We start from the raw sequence: 16,702 nt of genomic DNA, 5'->3' as shown, positions 1-16,702 counted from the left end.
GAGAAAGGAAAGCTGTGGGGTGCCAAGTAGTTGTCTTATTCTTGGGCAGCATCCTAGGCAGTCCCTGGAGGGTAGAGATCCATCAGATCTTCTATAGTACACCCCACACAGAGTGGCGGCAGGGCTCCAGCACTAACAGATGTGTATACCCCACCCCACTGCAGGTGCATTTCCTCCTAGCAGATCTGCTTTAACGTTTATTAGGATTAACATGAGGAGCCCAAGTTTGGAGAGTGGCCCTCTGGCTGCAGGGGCCCTAACCCCAAACTGACCTGGATGACCTATGTGCTGGACCATATACCAGAGACTCCACACTAGGGAGAAAGAAGGGCTAGTGACTGGGTCCCCAAGGAACAACAGTGGAAGGGAGGGAGGGAGGGAGGGAGGGAGGGAGGGAGGGAGGGAGGGAGGGAGGGAGGGAGGGAGGGAGAGAGGAAGGAAGGAAGGAAGGAAGGAAGGAAGGAAGGAAGGAAGGAAGGAAGGAAGGGAGCGAGCTTTGGAGTCAGGATCTGTGTTGAGTTCAGGACCTCAAGAATGTCCTTGAACACTGGGCCTGAAGCTCATCTTTGGAGCCAGCTTGACCAGCAGCAGAGGTACCTCCCTGCCCTACAGCCATTTGTTTCCAGAGTATTTCCCCTAGAAAAGTTGAGGTGGGCAGGTATTTTGCTCTCATAGGTTTAGAACTCTTCCTCTTCAACAAAACCATTATCATGTCAGAGCCTCAGCCTCAGCTCTCCCAAGGAGAGATGGACAGCCAGGATCATGTAGGTAATAGTCTGTCCAGCCCTGAGCCTTGTGTCTTCTCTCCACGGTGACTCCTGAGATGATGCTCAGCACTGCAGCTGGTAGGAAAAGGCCCAGTGTTTCCAGGAGGGGCCAGTTACACGCCTGCCTCTTGTTTGAATAAAGGTTCTTTGATCTACCTCTGTAGGTGAGGTGCTTATTTTTAGCAGGAGATTCCAACCCAACATCCTGGACAGCATCCTCCCTCTCAGGTCCAGCAACTGTCATACAGACACTAACAGTGGTTTCATGGGTTGCTAGCTGGTCCTCCTTGGCTCCAGCATGGACTAGTCACCCCCAGCACACAACAGACACCTACTGCACCCCAGGGAAGTGGACATCTGGGCAAAAGGAATTAGGACTGAGGTTTTCTAGTTTTGAACAAATGAAGGTGAGATGATGAGTGTTCTGGCTAGTTTGGTATCAACGAGTCAAGCTAGAGCCGTTTGGGAAGGGGGACTCTCAAGTGAGGAAATGCCCCATAAGATTGAGCTGTTATTGCTGGGCAGTAGGGACACATGCTTTTTTTTTTTTTTAATCCCAGCAGCATTTGGGAGGCAGAGGTAGGCAGATCTCAGTGACACTGAGGCCAACCTGGTCTACAGAGCAAGTCCCAGGTTAGCCAAGACTGTTACACAGAGAAACCCTGTCTCAAACAACAAACAAAATCGGCCTGCAAGCATGTAATGTATTTTCTTGATGATTGATGGAGGAGGGTCCGGTCCATTGTGGGTGGTGCCACCCCTGGGCTGGTGATGCTGGGTAGATAGTATAAGAAAACAGGATGGGCAAACCGTGAAGAGCAAACCAGTAAACAGCACTCCTCTGTGTCCTCTGCATCAGCTCCTGCCGCTAGGTTCCCGCCCTGACTTCCCTCAGAGACTTTTACCTAAAGGTTAGGTGAGATAAACTCTTTGCTCCCCAGGTTGCATTTGGTCATAGTGTCTTATCATAAGACAAGAGTGTCAGTCTGTAATGTCCACTTAGAAATTATAGCCCTCGAGAGAGAGAGAGAGAGGCCATCGTGAAGAAGGCCCAGACCAAGAAGGCCAACCCATTGGAAAGCGCCCCTGGATCAGTGAGGTTCAGAGGTAATGACTTTCCCCAGGTTTGTTAAGCAGCATGCTGGTATAAAAGAAAAGTTAACTCAGGACCACACAGCCATCTTAATTCAAAGTCACCAGAGTTTAATTCAAAGCATAGTGATTATCTGAGCAGATCCCTTGATGGCAGAGCAAAGCAGACTCCAGTGAGCAGAGCGAGTAAGTTGCTTACCCAGATGTTATCATTGGCCATAGACTCCTTCTCAAAGGGGATGCAGGCTGTGGGGTCTCCTTCCCATGGCCCACCTAGAGACAAGAGGGCCTCACGCCAGCGTGGGGCCTGCTTCTGAGAGGACAGAGCCTTGAGATGAGCCCAGGACCAGGATGCTTTCCTACAGGACTGTCAACTCAGCCTCTAGATGCCCGTGGACTTGATAGAATCCACAGTCCAGATGGAAGACGCCCCCAGCACTTCAGCTCCATGGGATAGCAGCTCTGGGCTCTGTATGCGGTCTGAGTCCAATGACAGTTGCACTGTCTTCTGAGGCCCTGACTCCCACACGTGTTTGAAGTGTCTGTCTGTGACGTATGCTTCAAGCTGTAGAGAGGTGCCCTGGCCCATGGGGCCCCTGCCTGATGTTACATTGGCCTTGGAGCTCTGTCTTTTGCTAGGCTGGCTCCTGAACCTGCCCTCACATGAGTAATTAAATCTAGTCACCCCTGATCCGAAAACTATGTACAATTTAGGAAATGCTAACAAGCTTAGCTAAGGCTCAGAGCCAATCAGGGCTCCTGCCTCCGTCACCATGGCTCAGCTGGGCTATTAAGTGATGAGAACAATCTTCTCGGAATGAACCTCCTTCACTTGTCTGGAAGTAAACTTGACAATAAATTTCCTGGGTCCTGTTTTCTCTGGGGTACATTTCATTTGGAAATGGATGAACTTTCCAGGTAGCAGTGTCCTAGGAAATGTAAACGCACACAGTCAGCAAAGACACCACAGAAGGAAAGTGCATTGCATGAGGAGCCAGGCATCTGGTTCCAGGCAGCTCTTGCAAAGCCTGGTTCCTCGTGCGATTCCATGGTCCTAAGGACCCCCAGGAGGGTTTGTTACTGGCATAGCTGGAAAAGCAGCCATCCTAGCCAGCAATCTTGTCCTTCAGCTGAGACAAGTAGTGGTATTCTAGGTGGAGGCCACTTTACTGGGCCCTGTAAAGCTGGGATTTACTTGCGAGTTCTAGACACTTGGTAAGAAATAAACTCAAGGAGCAAAGCATTTGATTAAAATACTGTATTGGGTGTGTCAGCACACCAAAATCAGTAGCATCTATCTAGTTCATTAGACAGAAAACAGAAATATTCCCTGCACTAAGGCAGTAACGGCTCCAACTAGGAATATGCCCTTTTCAAACAAGGCATGTCGATACATGGGGACTTATCCTATGTCCTTGCAAGGTGAAACCCAGCATAACACAGTCCCAGTTTAAATACCCTATCAAGATGATTCTAAAAGTTCTATTTTTGAGAAACTGAGGGAGGAAATCTACCTGCCTTCCACATAGCACTGTATACTTCTCAGTACAGCCATTCAAATGACACAAGATCACCTACAAACACAAGTGAAACACCCTACTAGTCCAGAGATGGAGGTATATTTAGGGATTACCTGTATTATAGACAATGTTTCACAATAGTAGGGAAATGATAGGTTATTTCACAAAGTTGGGACTCTGCATTATTCCACCCCAAAATTAAAATTCACAGTAATAGTTAATTATGTAAATAGAGTCATAAATTACAGAAAAAGTATATACTATTTCTCTTTTTTTTGTTTGTTTGTTTGGGTTTTCGAGACAGGGTTTGTCTGTGTAGCCCTGGCTGTCCCAGAACTAGCTCTGTAGACCAGGCTGGCCTCAAACTCAGAGACCTGCCTGCCTCTGCCTCCTGAGTGCTGGGATTAAATGCTTGCACCACCACTACCTGCCAGCTATTCCTATATTTTTGTTAATGACATGAAAGTCAGTATCCACAAGAGAAGATTAAAAAGTTAATGTGAGCTCCAATGGTGAAGGCGTGTTAGGATTTTAAAGGGTCTAGCCTGGGGTATAATCCCATGGTAGGACACTTGCCTTTCATGTATAAGGCCCTGGGCTCAGTTTCCAGGACAGCACCAAAAAAAAAAACCAAAACAAAACAAAAAACAAACGAACAAACAAGGCCAGGCAGTGGTGGCGCACGCCTTTAATCCCAGCACTCAGGAAGCAGAGGCAGGTGGATCTCTGTGAGTTCAATATATTGACCAGCCTGGCTAATAGAGCAGAGTTTTAAGCTAGCTAGGGCTATAGAGTGAGACTGTCTCAAATAAGTAATCAAACTCCTACAATCAGATTCTACTGCAACATTCCTTACTGAGTAAAGGTTGCACTCAGGTTAATAAGAAAAGTAATGACCCCGGGGGTGGGGTGGGGGGCAGGGGAGGGAACAACAGATACATTACAGCAAATAGTCAACGAGAAAACCTGAGTTGTAAATAGAAATACAAACCAAGACTGGGTATGCTTTGGCATTACTGTAGAACAATCAAATTGACAAAAACAGAACGGTCTACCACGGGCAGAGCACTAGTGCAGTCTTTTCACCATTTGGCACCAGCAACATGTGTCTGCATTTTTACTAAAATCCATGCTAGGAGTTTACACCTCAGAAGTATGGCACGCGTGTGTGAGACCCATGCACAGAATCTATGTCATTAGAACAACTTGGGCAGACTCACCCGTGCTCCCAGGACTGCATGTGAGAGAGGGCCAGGCTTTCCACTGAGAACCTGATTTCAGTCAAAGGGATGGGTAGGGTGTTCTTGAAGGAGCACTTGATGGTAAGTGGCCAACTGACCTTGCCTGTGTCCGGCATCTGTTAAAACGGGGAGTGGAGAAAAGACAGTTGTGCCGAGCTTAGGTGACAGGTTCTATCAAGAAAGACAGTTCTTGGTTCCTCCCTGCCCCAGTCTGCTCACTGCACCAACCATATATGTCTAGCCTCAGAGACAAACATTCTCTGATGCCCACAAACATCCATGAAGCCACAAGGAGGAGGGTGGGACTGAGACCACCAAGAGAAAGTAATTGTGTTATTTGTAGGAGTGTTATGGTTACATGTTTGTATGTGCACTACATGTATGCCTAGTACCCACAGAAGTCAGAAGAAGGCATCATATCCCCTTAAACTGGAGTTAAAGGTAGCTGTGAACCCTTATACATGTGCTGGAAACGGAAACTGGTTCCTCTGTAAGAACAAGTGCACTTAACTTCTGAGCCATCGCTCCAGCCCCTGATTTTTTTTTGGGGGGGGGTTGAGACAGGGTTTCTCTGTGTAGTCCTAGCTGTCTTGGAATTAGCTATATAGACCAGGCTGGCCTCAGGGATCTGCCTGCCTCTTCCTCTTCAGTGCTGGGATGAAAGGCGTGCGCCATCATCACCCAGCTAGAAATTCTTGATGACTAAGCCATGGTGAGTGCACTGAAGCTGCTTCCAAGTGGGGTGGGTCCTGTAGCATGCAAGTTCTGCTTCACTGAGTGGGGCCAGGCCAGAGCCCCGCCATGGCTAAGGACAAGTCAGCCACACTGCCACAGAAATGTCAACACAGTCTCCAAAGGGGGGGAATGACCTGGGCCTGAGAAGTCCCTACTGGAGGCACACTTGCTGGGGTGTAAACATCTATGATGAACCATAGGGTAGGCCAGGGCTCACCAGGGAAGAGCTCTGGGGTGATGGTCTTTGACAGGTCGGAAACATGAGAGCCTCTTATGCAAGCTTTCTTGCCTGGAAGAAAACTGAGCAGAGAGCCCAAGTTGGTCTGGTACTGGCTTTATCTCACCCCACACCGGGGGTGGGCCCATGGCAAGCCTTGTACTTCACAGATTTGTATCCAAAACACTTAGATACACAAGAATCTGATGGCAGCCGGGCGGTGGTGGCGCACGCTTTTAATCCCAGCACTCAGGAGGCAGAGGCAGGCGGATCTCTGTGAGTTCTAGGCCAGGCTGGACCGATAGCCTCCGAAACAATACAGAGAAACCCTGTCTCGTAAAAACCAAAAAAAAAAAAAAAAAGATTCTGATGGCATGGATCACTTCTGGTAAAAGGAGCTGAGCATCTGAGGAGGATGGGAAGAAGGTTTTGTGCCAACTGCATCTTCACAACTTCGTTCTGTGCACAGGTATTCCTCATTAAAAAAAAAAAGTTTAAATTCAGTTAGTCAAAAGTTGAGAAAAGAGAAACTGCTTGACACATCACTTCTCAGAAATACCTGTATGGAAAAATGGCATGCGATTTTCCTTAGGGATGCAACTGACCCCGTGGTCAGTCAATCGGGACCACTCCAACGTCGGGTTCCAGATAGGAACTCTTTCTAGCCTGTAGGCAGCTCACCTCGACAGAGAAGGCAGGGTACAGGAAAGACAGGATCATGTCAGTGGCCACCTTGTCACCAGTCTCCATGACTTCCGCAATGATAAACCCTTTGATGACCATCTCATCATCAACCATGCCCAGCTTGTAGATGTAGGAGTTAGCGTCCATGTTGAGAATCACCTCTGATTCTGTAAAAGAGTGGGGAAGAAAGAAGAGGTGAGTCCTTGGCAAACATTTAGATTAACTCTAGGGTTAGATTAACTCTAGGGACAGAGCTGCTTGGCTTAGAGGTGTCCTGTCCTCTCTTTGGAGAGCCTGCATCCAGGGACCAAATGGACTTCATGGTTAGCTGGAATCTCCAGGCCTATTCTGGGCCCCCATTGTCAGGGTAGTCTGCTCATGCTAAGGGTACCCATGGCCCACTGATGAGAACAGTACTCCCAAACAAAATCTCTACTATTGCAGAAACTTCATGACACCATTAGCACCCAATTTGTGATTGTGTACTAGACCCCAGACTCCTGACCCACTGATCTATTTGGCCCATTTTTTGCTACTGTGCCTGAATTGCCTATCACCACCAAAATGTAAAGTGCTCAATAAATGCTGTATCCATTCAAACATAAAAGGATAGACTGCAGGAGTAATCCATAGAGAAGAAAGAGACATCAGATGGTGGGAATCCTGGTCTCTCTGGGGCTGGTACCTTGACCTTGGACCTGCACAGTCTTCTGGATGATTCCCAGGTTTGTCTTATTGCTGCCTGTGTATGTCTGTAGGTCGAGGGAACATGAAATGTTGACATTCTGTAGGACTTCCGTTTTCCTTTTCAAAACTAGGGTCAAAGTGATAGGATATCCTAGCTCCACAGAATTCTGGAGGACATATATCTTCAAGCCGTGTGATGATGGATGGTTGGGCTTGTCCTCATCAAGGTGTTTACCAGAGGCATTTTCCATGGCTTTCCTCTCCTCTGGGGAGCCTGCAAAGACATAGAATGTTTCCTGAGGACACCTCTCTAAGGGCCAACCAAATATCTGAGCATACCCTTGGGGTCTTCAAGAACTTCCCCTTGTCCTGGTTGGATTTTCTTTTTAATCAACTTGACACAAGCCAAAATCCTTTGGGAAGAGGAGACTTCAATTGAGAAAATGCCTCCATTTCATTGGCCCATAGACAAGTCTCTGAGGCATTTTCTTAATTAATGACTAATTTAGAAAGGCCTATTACACTATAGGTCTGGAAAAACAGGCCTGTGTTGCATAAGAAAAGTTGAGCAAGCCAATAAAAGTGTCGCATGGCTTCTGCTTCAGGATTTGCCTTGAGATCCTGCCTTGGCTTCAATCAGTGCACTGTTAAGCAGAGTACGTAAACCAAATAAATCCTTTCCTTTCTAAGTTGCTTTTCACTATGATCTTTATCACAGCAATAGAAACCAAACTAAAACAGAAATTGGTACCAGGAGCAGGGTATTACTGTGACAGACATGACCATGTTGTTTTGGGGAGGTTATGGGAGGATTTTGGAATTTTGGTTTGGGAAAGCTGTTGAGTGTTCAGAGCTCAGTGGGCTATTCTGTGGGAGCTTTGAAAATAAAAAATGTTAATTTTAAAAAAAGAAAGTAAAAATGTTGGGAGCAATGGAGACAATGGAATCCTGCCTTGAAAAGTTTCAAGAGAATCTTGAGAGTCCCTTAAAGAATCTATCAGAGCCATCCATATGATACATTTGAATTAAGACTGTGGTATCTGGTCACCTGGAGTTTAAGAATCAGCTGTGCACTTGAAAAGAAAAGGCAGGCAGATCTCTTTAAGGCCAGCCTGGTCTACATAGGAAATTCTAGTAGCCCATCCAGAGATAAACAGTGAGACCCCCCTCTCTTTGTCTCTCTTTCTCTCTTTCTCGATTACACACACACACACACACACACACACACACACACACACACACACACACAGAGTCAGCTAATAATCAAGAAGCCAGCACCACTAAAGCAAAACCTACATGAGACGATTGGTTACTGGTCAGCCTTAGCTGAGATACCAGATGTGATTAAGAGACAAGCATCATGGAGGTGATACCTTCTGGGAGTATTTCCTCATTGTCAGCACACAGAAACCGTAGTTTAGAAAGTGTCAGGGCAGCATCTCATGCTGGCAGCTGACCTTGGTAGTGAAAGTTTCCCAGTGTACTGGTTTTGAAGGCATGACGATGTCATGGATATCAGCTGAAGTGGAGCACTGTGAGAAGCCACGAGAGGTCATCGCTGAAGGTACAGCCATGGAGACCCCAGCGTATTGGAAATGCAAAGACCATGGGATGACCACCAAAGAGAGTGGCAGGTGTGGCATGGAACCAACTGGAGTTGTGGAGACACGCTACGTGTGTTGCAGATGGCAGAACCAGAAAAGCAGAGCTGTGTAGGTCCTTAGGAGTCCAGAGGGCCATGAGGAGGTCTCAGATGTGAAGCACTGAATGTTTTACACTGAGTGTTTAATTTTGGGTTTGATTTGATCTGATTGCAACTATGTCCTGGGTTTTCCTTTTTGGAATAAGAAATATGTAACTTATTTTTTATTTTACAGGAACCCACAGTTAAGAGGGTTTGGATATCTTAAAGTGACTGAATTTTTAAAGACTGGAATGTTTTTATGCTGTGATGTTGATATTAACATAAGATCTTTGGGATGAGCAAGACAGGAAAGGGTATTGTTTAATAATGTTGTATTTGTGTGTCAAGGTGACAAGAGTCAGTTGTCCTGGTTAGATATTTGTAAACTTGACACAAAGCAGGCTCATCTGGGAAGAGAGAACTTGAATTGAGAAAATACCTCCATTTGATCAGCCCTTAGGCAAATCTGTGAGGCATTTTCTTAATAAATGATCAATGTGGGAGGGCCTCTTCCCCTGTGGTCTGCCACCCCTAGGCAGATGGGTCTGAGCTGTATAAGAAAGCAGGTTGAACAAGACACGAGGAACTAGCCCATCAGCAGTGTTCCTCAAGGCTCTGAACGTGGGTCCTCCAGCTCCGGCTGTGAGTTCCTGCTTCAGCTTCCCCTCAATGGACCATGACTTGGGATACGTAAGCCAAATAAACACTTTCCTTTCCAAGTTGCTTTTCATCATGGTGTTTATCACAGCAATAGGAGCCAAACTGAGACATCTTTGACTAGGGCTATGGAGGCCTCCCTGGACCTAAGGATTCACACTGAGAATTACCCCAGGCCCCATGCTAGGAACTTGCCTTACATGGGAATGGTAGCAGAAAGACCAGAGCACCCTATTCCTCCTTAACAGCTGTGGGAAACCAGCAAAGGGCCTAAGGGCCACAGAAACACACTGAGCCAGGCATGGTGACTCATGCCTGTGACCCTGCACTTAGAAACCTGAGACAGGAGAACACCATGACTTCAAGGCCAGTCTGGACTACAGAGTGAGGTTCAGACCATATAAAAAACGAGACCTTATCTCAAAAAACAGGAAGAGAAGCAGGAGGAGCTCATGAGGTAGAACCATTGCGTCTCTCCCCCCCCACAGACCCGCAGTCACCTGGAAAACTGACAGTTCTTGTCACAGTAAAATCAGAAGCCTCCTTGTCTGTGGTACGTATGGTATGACCTCACCACAAGGGCTTTATTGTCCTTTGGTTTCTGTGACAGCGCCCTGGAAATGTCCATTCCCAGAGCTCCCCTTTACTCGACAGACTCAGCTTAACAAACAGCATGTTTCCTGGTGTATTTGAAAGACAATTTTAAAAACCTGAAGGAAAAGCCAGGGAAGAACAAAGACACAGCAAGCTGTGGACTCTCATCTTGAGGCTCTGTACCAGGGAGGCTAGAGTAGAGCACCGAGTGTCTTCCAGCTGGACACAGCCCCTGAGCCAAGGCAAGTTTACTTCCTCATCCCAGACAATTAAGGCTGCTGTACACCATCCCCAGCTGGCCATGAGGCAGAGGGGAGATGATGGAGAGGCCACCCATGATGAATACAGACCGCACAGAGGTGTGTCAGGGACTAATGCACAAGCGCACAGTAGGGACAGCACACAAGGTCTGCTCCCCAGACTGCCACAGTGGATCCTCCAAGCTTATAGCTTTCAACAAGGAGTGGCCCACACACAAAGAAAACCAACCCCTGCAGAAGTCTGATTTGGAACTTACTAGAAAAAACTCTAAGTTCTGGATTTTAAATACTGTCAGTATTCAGGCATCTGTACTGGCCTGTCCTTGGGGTTCTGACAGGATACGCCCTCAGCTGCAGCCACTAAGAGCACCACTGTGCATGGTCACCACGTTCCCTTTTAAAAGGGCCCTGCCCACCTCCCATCCTTCTCACTCCTTCTCCCTCCCCCCACTCTTCCCTTCCTCCCCCCCCCTTCCTCCCTCCCTCCCTCCCTCCCTCCTGTCTCTCCTCTCTCCTGCTGCTCCTGTCTCCAGAGTCTGGTCTTCCCCACCTTCCCTAATGAAAACCTCTCTGCTTGAACTCAGTCTCATGCCATCTTTCTTTCGCACGCTGCTTTTCTTAAATCACAACAAATAGAGTCAGGGGCTGGTGAGATGGTTCAGCCAGTAAAAGCCTTTGTTGTGCAACGTTTTACTCTTTTTACTCTTTGGCCTTTTTTGAGGGCCCACCACCCAGCTGCCAAATAAATCATGAAGGCTTAGTTATAAATGCCCAGCATTAGCTTGGCTTGTTTCTTGTCAGCTTTTCTTATCTTAAATTACTCCCCCCACACACACTACCTTTTGCCTCTGGGCTTTTTCTTTTTCTTCTGTGTATCTTTCACTTTTACTCTGTGGCTGGCTGGGTGGCTGGCTGGCCCCTGCTGCCCCTGCTGCCCCTGCTGTCCTCCTCCCCTTCTTCTCTCATTGCTCTCCCCCCCCCATTTCTCCTTCTATTTATTCTCTCTGCCTGCCAGCCCCTCCTATCCTTGCTCCTGCCTTGCTATTGACTGTTCAGCTCTTTATTAGACCGTTAGGTGTTTTAGACAGCATAGAATCACAGCTTCATAGAGTTAAACAAATATAGCATAAACAAAAGTCATACTCCTTAAAATAATATTTCCCCCAATAATTAATAATGATTAATAATAAATATTCCCCAACAGTCCTTGGTGACCTGAATTCAAGCCACAGGACCCACATGGTGGAATGTCTTCTGACCACACACACACACTGTGGTGTGCTCACTCACACATACACACATGCACATACACAAAACTAATGTAAAACCATTGCAAATATATTCAAGGAACTGAAAAGGACAGAGAAAGCAGTAGCTCACCAAACAGAGACTATCGATACAGAACTTGAACAAGACAGCTTAGAGCCTGCACAAGAAATCACCAGAAGCTTTGAGGTTAGGGTAGTTGAAATTATCTAGTCTTCAAGGAAGAAGGAAAAATTACACTGAGCTTTTCTCCCTCCCTGGGGCACCCCGTACTCTGACACTTTTCTTTCTTAGATCTACTAGGACAGTGAGATGGCTCAGAAAGCAAAGACACTTGCACCAACCCTGACGAGCTGTTTACAGAGGGCAGACACTGTCCTGGGCCCCACCACATTGCTTGCTCACAAGAACAGAGCAGGGACAGACAGGAAGGCCTGGCTTCCTGGAGAAGACTCCTCCCTCCTCTCACACTGCCTTGAGCACAGGACCACTCCCTCCCACCCCCCTCCACCCCTTGCACTCACTGTGTTGTGAATAATAACTTTAATTCTGATACCACTGCATTTACCTCTTCATTGCTGGGACGATGGCATGTGTTTGCATGCCTTGTTTCCATAGTGCTGGAGATTGAATGTGGGACTTCTATTACTAAACACCACACTACCATCTGACCACATCTCCAGCTAGCAAGGAATCAGGTCTTTGGGTCCCAGATCTGTTGTCCACCAAGCACTGTCCTGGCTCAGGACCGGTACCCTGGTCCTGGGTCAGCCTGTAGTGACAGAAGCCCTGTGCACCCACCTTCTGGGAACTTGTACTGCAAGGTAACGTCTTCGCGCTTGTTCTCGCCCACCATCTTGGTGCTGATGTTCTTGCCGATACTCGCAGTCTCCACGGCGATAAGGATGTTCTTCTCCTTGTCCTGGTTCTGCTTCACCAGCCAGATGAACTTGTCACCGTTGACCTCGGTGAAGACAAACTTCGTGTCATACTGGATTTGGACCGCTCCCTGGCGGATGGCACTCAGTGGGGAAGGCCCAGTGCGGAATCTGCCTGAAGGGAAGAGAGAAGGTGGCTGCTGGGCTTTCCTGGACCATCCTGCCTCCCATCCCTTCAGTTCAGCACAGTGGCAGTCAGAAATCTCACCCAAACAGGGAGGAGGACACATCCCAGCTTAGAATTGAAATGTCCAGGAAATCTCAGGCCCAGAGGTAAGGAGCCATGCCCTGGTTTCCATTCATCCCAGCACATTGCCCTGTATGGCCTATACTTCATTTCTTCAATATTGGGTATAAAGGTAGTACTGACCTTATAAGGTCATCAGTCATCAAAAATCAAAGTAGTATACAATGGTACTTAGCACTGTAATTATCTGGGAACCATCACCAGCCATCACTATTATCTGACCAATAATGTTGCCTTCTAGTCCTGACATAGGAGCAGAAAGGTCTCCTTGACTGTAATTAGAACTTACTAAGCATTACTTTCCCAGCTCTTCACTGTACAGATTGGTTTGATTTCGCACATTCTTCTACTCTCAACCCTGGGTTTGCCATTTCCTTTGTGCTCTTTAAGCTTCAATACATGCAACTCCTCTCCTCGCCTCTTAAAAGCAGCCAGCTCTGCAATTCAGGGTATTGGGGGGCTAAGACTCAGAACAGGGCTGCTAATCTAACACTCTAACACTCTGCTTCTAACATGGCAGAGGGCACCCCACTGTCTGCCCCAGCTTATCTACAACGTGAGTGGGTAGGTGGGCTTCTAAAGCCCTTTCCACCTGGGCACAAGGTTTCTAATACTTCCCAGGTAGATGGTGACTGTCGGCTGTATGCAACCCAGGTGCAAGGCTACTGTCCCCACCTTGGCAGATACTACTGGGACCCCAGAGAGATGACCCCTTGCTGAGCTTCTTTCAGCACAAGGAGGTGTAGCGAGCTCTCTTCCCCATGGGGAGATGAAACAGCAGATCTCTGGAGAGCCCCTGCTGGTTCCGTGGGGAACTGTGACTCTGTGACTCTGCCTTAGGAAGCCTTTGGAACAGACTGGTTGGAAAAATACAGGCACCAAAATATTTTAAATTGTAATTTGAATGCCTTTGGGGACTGTGCTTCCTGCATCTGGGTACACCTTCTCTATCCACACCGTTCCGTCTCTGTCCAGGCGATGACCTTGATCCTGGAAAGGCTAAGGAAGTGCGTGGCAAGGGTGCCTGTGTCCTGTGGAAGTCAGGATCCCACAGGGATTTGAGAAAGGAGGGGCCAGGTTGTTGGGAGCCTGGGGTGACCTGGTTAGAGAAGTTCTTTTACAGAAGGTGGGTTCGCAAAAAGGCTCAATACTTGATTTTATCTCAAATGTTTCTATTTACTGAGCAAATAATTTTGGTTTTGCCTTATTTTTTTTAAACAAACTCACTAGTTAGCTGAGGATGGCTTTGAACTCTCTCTGAGGATGGCTTTTTCCCTTCTCTCCTCTCGGGTGATAGGGTTATAGATAAGTTCCACCACAACCAGGTAACTTGGTTTGTTGTTGTTGTTGTTTTTCCAACACTCAGACAAACTTCGCCGAGCGTGGCAGCACAGACCTGTAACCCCAGCCCTGAGGGTATGGAGCTGGATGGATTGGAGCGCCAGGCCAGTTTGGGCTGCTCAGCAAGACTATGTCTAAAAAATCTTTTTTAAAAACTTTTTGTGAGCAGGGCGTTGGTGGCACACACCTTTCATCCCAGCACTTGGGAGGCAGAGGCAGGCGGATCTCTGTAAGTTCGAGACCAGCCTGGACTACCAAGGGAGTTTCAGGACAGCCTCCAAAGCCACAGAGAAGCCCTGTCTCAAAAAAACAAAAAAACAAAAAAAAATAAAAAGAAAGGAAGAGAGGGAGGAAGGAAAGAAGGGGGAGAGAGGGGGGGGGGGAGAGGAAGAAAGAAAGGGTAGCCAACCAATGTAAATTCTATACCAAAATTGAAGTTTAGGGTTACTGAGAAAGTTTCTGCTAATGTTTATTCACCAATTTTATCTCAGGTTAGGCTCATTTCTAACAAAAGGAGATAACCCCAACTTAAAACCCCTTATAAAGGAACAGGCCTCTAATATGGTCAGCTCCAGGGGGTCACAACCATCAGTAAGTCTTGGTCTGCATTAAGTCCTGCTCTTATGGGGAAATAGTATAATTTTGCCAAGTGGGCAAGATGAACCTGGGTAACAACTATTCAAAAAGAACCGCACTGACACATGTACATAAGAAATAATTTTGGCAACATCTTTGCTGTGTAAATCTCCCATCTGCCTACATAGCCAGACTTGAAGTCTCTTGTCTATTTCAGTTGCTCAAAGTGCAGCCTGGGGCTGGGATATTAAAGAGATTTAAGCATGACGTGGAAATGAAATGTATAAACCCAAGGCCTACACAAACTTGAAATTCTTTCTGTACGGGGCTGGTTTCCTTGTTTGCATTAGCCGGAAACCGTCACACACTCTTTTTTTTTTTTTTTTTTTTTTTTGATTTTTTTGAGACAGGGTTTCTCTGTATTGTTTTGGAGGCTGTCCTGGAACTTGCTCTGTAGACCAGGCTGGCCTCAAACTCACAGAGATCTGCCTGCCTCTGCCTCCCGAGTGCTGGGATTAAAGGCGTGCGCCACCAACGCCCAGCTCCGTCACACACTCTTAAGAAGCCTTTTCCCTCATTAATCTTTTAAGTGCACAGGGCAGTTTCTCACTGATGGGGCACATTAATTCTGTAACAATTCCACAGATTTCCCAGGTAACCTCAGTCCAGATTTCACCTGTCCAGAAACTCTCCAAGCTCCTTCCCACCCAGGACCAGATAATAGGTAAACAGCTAGACGGGATGCTCCCACTCCATTCAACTTGGGCTTTGTGGCGCAACTGCTCAGAGACCTGTGGCTGACAGCCCTATTCACTTCACCTCCACGAGCCCAGATTCACAAAATGAGATAATGGCAAAACTTGCTTTGAGAGATTAGCTGTAGCCAATGGCACTTATCCCTAGTGCCCACGTGGTAGAAGGAGAGCGCTGACTCCCACAGGTTGTCCTCTGACCCCCACGTGTGCACCGTGATTCGTGTGTTCACACACAAACAAGCAAACAGGCATAATTTAAAAACTTTTGAAAAGGTGAGTTATGAGCTGTGCATCCAGTGAGCACCTGCACTAGCCATTTGATCATGTGACTGTCACTTGTGTCCTCTTCGTAAGGCCTTGCTCAGGGTGACCGCCCAAGACCCACAGACCAGTCACAAGAGCAGCCCACACATGGCCTCCATCCCCAGCTCCTCCTGTGCCCGATACAAACTCACCCTCGCTGACCTCCTGCGGTGTAGCATCCAGGACCTGCCAGCCATCATGGCCCAGGGGTAGATCGGGTCTTTTCATCCAGGCATCTGTCCACACATGGAAATTCCTGTGGCAGTGGAAACAGACCCGTCACAGCCAGCCATGCATTTAGAGAACCTGTCATCACAGCCCTCTAAGGTTCTGAAGAGGGGGCCCTTTGTCAACAAATGCAAGGAGAGTTGGGAGTGTTGTGTAGAAAGCAGATCTCAGAGCAGATGGGCAATGAGGGAGAAGCTCCTGAGACCCAAAGATCCCTGACACTAGCCTATGCTGAATGAATGAATGAATGAATGAATGAATGAATGAGCAAACAACTATAAATCCTTTCCCCACTCAAAGGGATTCTGATTTTACTGATGAACAGTTTTGTAGCTAGACAGTATTCCATATTCTTGGTGGGTTTGTTTTTTGTTTGTTTGTTTTCAAGACAGGGTTTCTCTGTGTCACCCTGGCTTTCTGGAACTCACTCTATAGACCAGGCTGGCCTTGAACTCAAAGATCCACCTGCCTTTGACTCCCCAGTGCTGGGATTAAAGGTGTGTTCCAACACTGTCCAGCTATTTTTGCTATTTTAAAGACAGTTGCACCATATGGATTTACAGGACTTGGTGTCTCCAGCATATAGTGCCATATCGATAGACTTGGCATATTCAGCTGTAGGAGCCATGACCCCACCCAAACCTCCAGACAGCCTCCCTCTCTAAAAATCCCTGCACTTTTAGCCTGCAAGGTGCTGTGCACTGGGTCAGAGAACACAGGAAACAGTGCCTCTTGACTGGGTGCCAGCTATATCAGATGGTGGCACACAGCGGTGTGTCTCAGTCTCCCGGACGATGGGACAGAAGTAAAGGCCAGTTCTTGGCCTTTGCCTCCAGGAGCAAGGGTTGCAATCCAGGGATCTTTGTGCTTAACAAGCCTTCCCAGGTGTCTGGGTCACACAGTAAGGCTG

At 47.4% G+C, this 16,702-nt stretch overlaps 1 protein-coding gene across 3 annotated transcripts in view; it reads right to left on the bottom strand.

The window, feature by feature from the left end:
* Window positions 1-1,949: 1,949 nt before the first annotated feature.
* Window positions 1,950-16,702, bottom strand: part of Tgm4 (transglutaminase 4) — a 35,199-nt gene continuing 20,446 nt past the window's right edge. For all 3 annotated transcript variants that reach the window (XM_040739700.1, XM_040739699.1, XM_021234213.2), the window contains exons 10-15: window positions 15,717-15,820; window positions 12,206-12,457; window positions 6,942-7,217; window positions 6,254-6,423; window positions 4,600-4,736; window positions 1,950-2,788 (exon numbers count right to left, since the gene is read on the bottom strand). In XM_040739700.1, the coding sequence (XP_040595634.1) occupies window positions 2,650-2,788; window positions 4,600-4,736; window positions 6,254-6,423; window positions 6,942-7,217; window positions 12,206-12,457; window positions 15,717-15,820 (1,078 nt within the window). In that variant the 3' untranslated portion in view covers window positions 1,950-2,649. The remainder of the gene's footprint in view (window positions 2,789-4,599; window positions 4,737-6,253; window positions 6,424-6,941; window positions 7,218-12,205; window positions 12,458-15,716; window positions 15,821-16,702) is intronic.

This window comes from Mesocricetus auratus, unplaced genomic scaffold (genome assembly GCF_017639785.1).
Source record: "Mesocricetus auratus isolate SY011 unplaced genomic scaffold, BCM_Maur_2.0 Super-Scaffold_100691, whole genome shotgun sequence".
Lineage (NCBI taxonomy): Eukaryota > Metazoa > Chordata > Mammalia > Rodentia > Cricetidae > Mesocricetus > Mesocricetus auratus.
The sequence above is the reverse complement of the archived record's forward strand: the minus strand, read 5'-3'. Positions and strand labels throughout refer to the sequence as shown.